The sequence below is a fragment of the Etheostoma cragini genome, chromosome 18 (assembly GCF_013103735.1).
Source record: "Etheostoma cragini isolate CJK2018 chromosome 18, CSU_Ecrag_1.0, whole genome shotgun sequence".
NCBI classification, from domain to species: domain Eukaryota; kingdom Metazoa; phylum Chordata; class Actinopteri; order Perciformes; family Percidae; genus Etheostoma; species Etheostoma cragini.
The window spans coordinates 87442-89316 of record NC_048424.1 but is presented as its reverse complement, the minus strand read 5'-3'; the positions used below and the strand labels follow the sequence as shown (position 1 = coordinate 89316).

The window sequence follows — 1875 nt, the reverse complement described above, 5'->3', positions numbered from 1 at the left end:
TCTTGTCGCCTTCTTGTTGCCTTCTTGTCGCCTTCTTGTCGCCTTCTTGTCGCCTTCTTGTCGCCTTCTTGTCGCCTTTGTGTTGCTTGTAAAGCGTGTAAAAGCCTGTGAGTGTAACCGCACCACAGCTAAGACTCTGTGAAGCATAGTGAGTGAATTTGAAGAATGAAGTTGTGTTTGCAGGGAAACGTCGGGACAGATGAGCCGGCTGAGAGAGAAACTGGACGACGTCAGCTGGACGGTGGGAGCTGTCAATCACACCTTCAGCAACGACATCAGCATTCACCACTTGAAGATACAAGACTTGCAGGTTCATCCCAGCTGACACAAACATGTCCTAAAATCCATCTTTCACTGAAGAGACACAGTACAGGACATACACAACACACGTTACACGCTAGAATCTTACTGCAGCACACTGATGAACTACTGCGGCTGACACCCACTCCATGGCTTTCAGTGCAAGACTCATTCTCCCACAATGCACCACATAACGCCACAGGAAGTCCTTCCTGCCTGTGGCCATCAACCTTTATAACTCCTCACTCTGAGTGTCTGACACACACACACTTAGTGAGTTTCGCACTGGACAATATTATCTGTATTTTATCTGTTTTGTGCCATAACAACGGCTCAAAATGTGTGCTATACTCATTTTTTGCTGCTACTATTTATTCATTATTACTGTTCACCATTACAACTCCTTAATTATGTAAACACTGTATCATAAAAGTCCTTTAACTGTGTAAATACCGTCTGTATCCACACTCCTTATAGTTCTTTATTTATGTTTCTACTCTGATATTTAAGTACTTCGTGAATCTGTAACACAGAGTCTCCCTTTGGGGATCATTAAAGTCTTCCTGATTCTGATCTGCATGCACTCCCGTTGCTCAGATCCAGATCAGCAACATCACAGAGGACACCAGCAGCTTGTGGGTGACCCACGTCCACACGGAGGCCCAGCTGAGGAACGAGATGGAGATCCTCAACACAATCACAGAGGACCTCCGGCTGAAGGACTGGGAGCACTCCCTGGCCCTGAAGAACCTCACCGTATTCGAAGGTCAGCTAAGAATTTTCATTTCACATTTATTAAACAGGAAAGTCAAAAAGTAACATTACATCACAATGCAAACGGGCCTGACTCGGTTCAAGACCTGGTTTTCTGCAGGTTCCTGTTCTGCAGGAACACAAGACCTAGCTACAGCACGTCGAGACAGACGTTTGGACGGGACATCAATAAGGACTAGACAGATTTAGACAACTAAAATAACAGTTCACATGAGGACAAAGACTTTTATACAAGACATCAGCTGGACTAGACAAATACGGACAATGCAAACAAGGCTCGGACATGAACACATGAACGATTAATGTGTGCAGGGGTAACTGTTAAGAAGGAGCTGTTGGGCCTTTTAAAAATGAGATAGATGACTTCTGATGTGATGCGGGATGTAAATGCACATCTTGGTGTATGTATGAAAAAAGATTTCGGTTGAGAGGGAAGACCCACAGCTACCCAGGGCGGCTCTGGATGGGATGATGCCGTTTGGCACCTCCTACTTGTCTGAAAAGACTTTCTCGGCACTGATGTACCTTAAAAATAAATCCAGATGGCGGTTGAACGTGGAGGAGGATCTCCGAGTAGCGGTCTTCAACATTAAACCAGGACTGGACTCTGTGCTCCGAACACACTGCACATCCATCTCATTAGGGGAGCTTCAGATTAAAGTAATGAGTAAATTACTGTAGGATGATGTTATGGCTGTTGTGTTGTTTGGTGTTGTTATTATACTCGTGTTTGGATGCGCCTGTAGTGCGTGCATGGTTGCGTGCAATGTTTATATATGTTTATATGGGGGAGGGGGGGGG

General features: G+C 45.1%; 1 protein-coding gene across 1 annotated transcript in view; it reads left to right on the top strand.

The window, feature by feature from the left end:
• LOC117961812 (scavenger receptor class A member 5-like) overlaps positions 1 to 1875 on the top strand; it is a 30102-nt gene that overhangs the window by 9505 nt on the left and 18722 nt on the right. The window contains exons 4-5 of the mRNA XM_034900748.1: positions 172 to 310; positions 898 to 1066. Of these exons, the coding sequence (XP_034756639.1) occupies positions 172 to 310; positions 898 to 1066 (308 nt within the window). The remainder of the gene's footprint in view (positions 1 to 171; positions 311 to 897; positions 1067 to 1875) is intronic.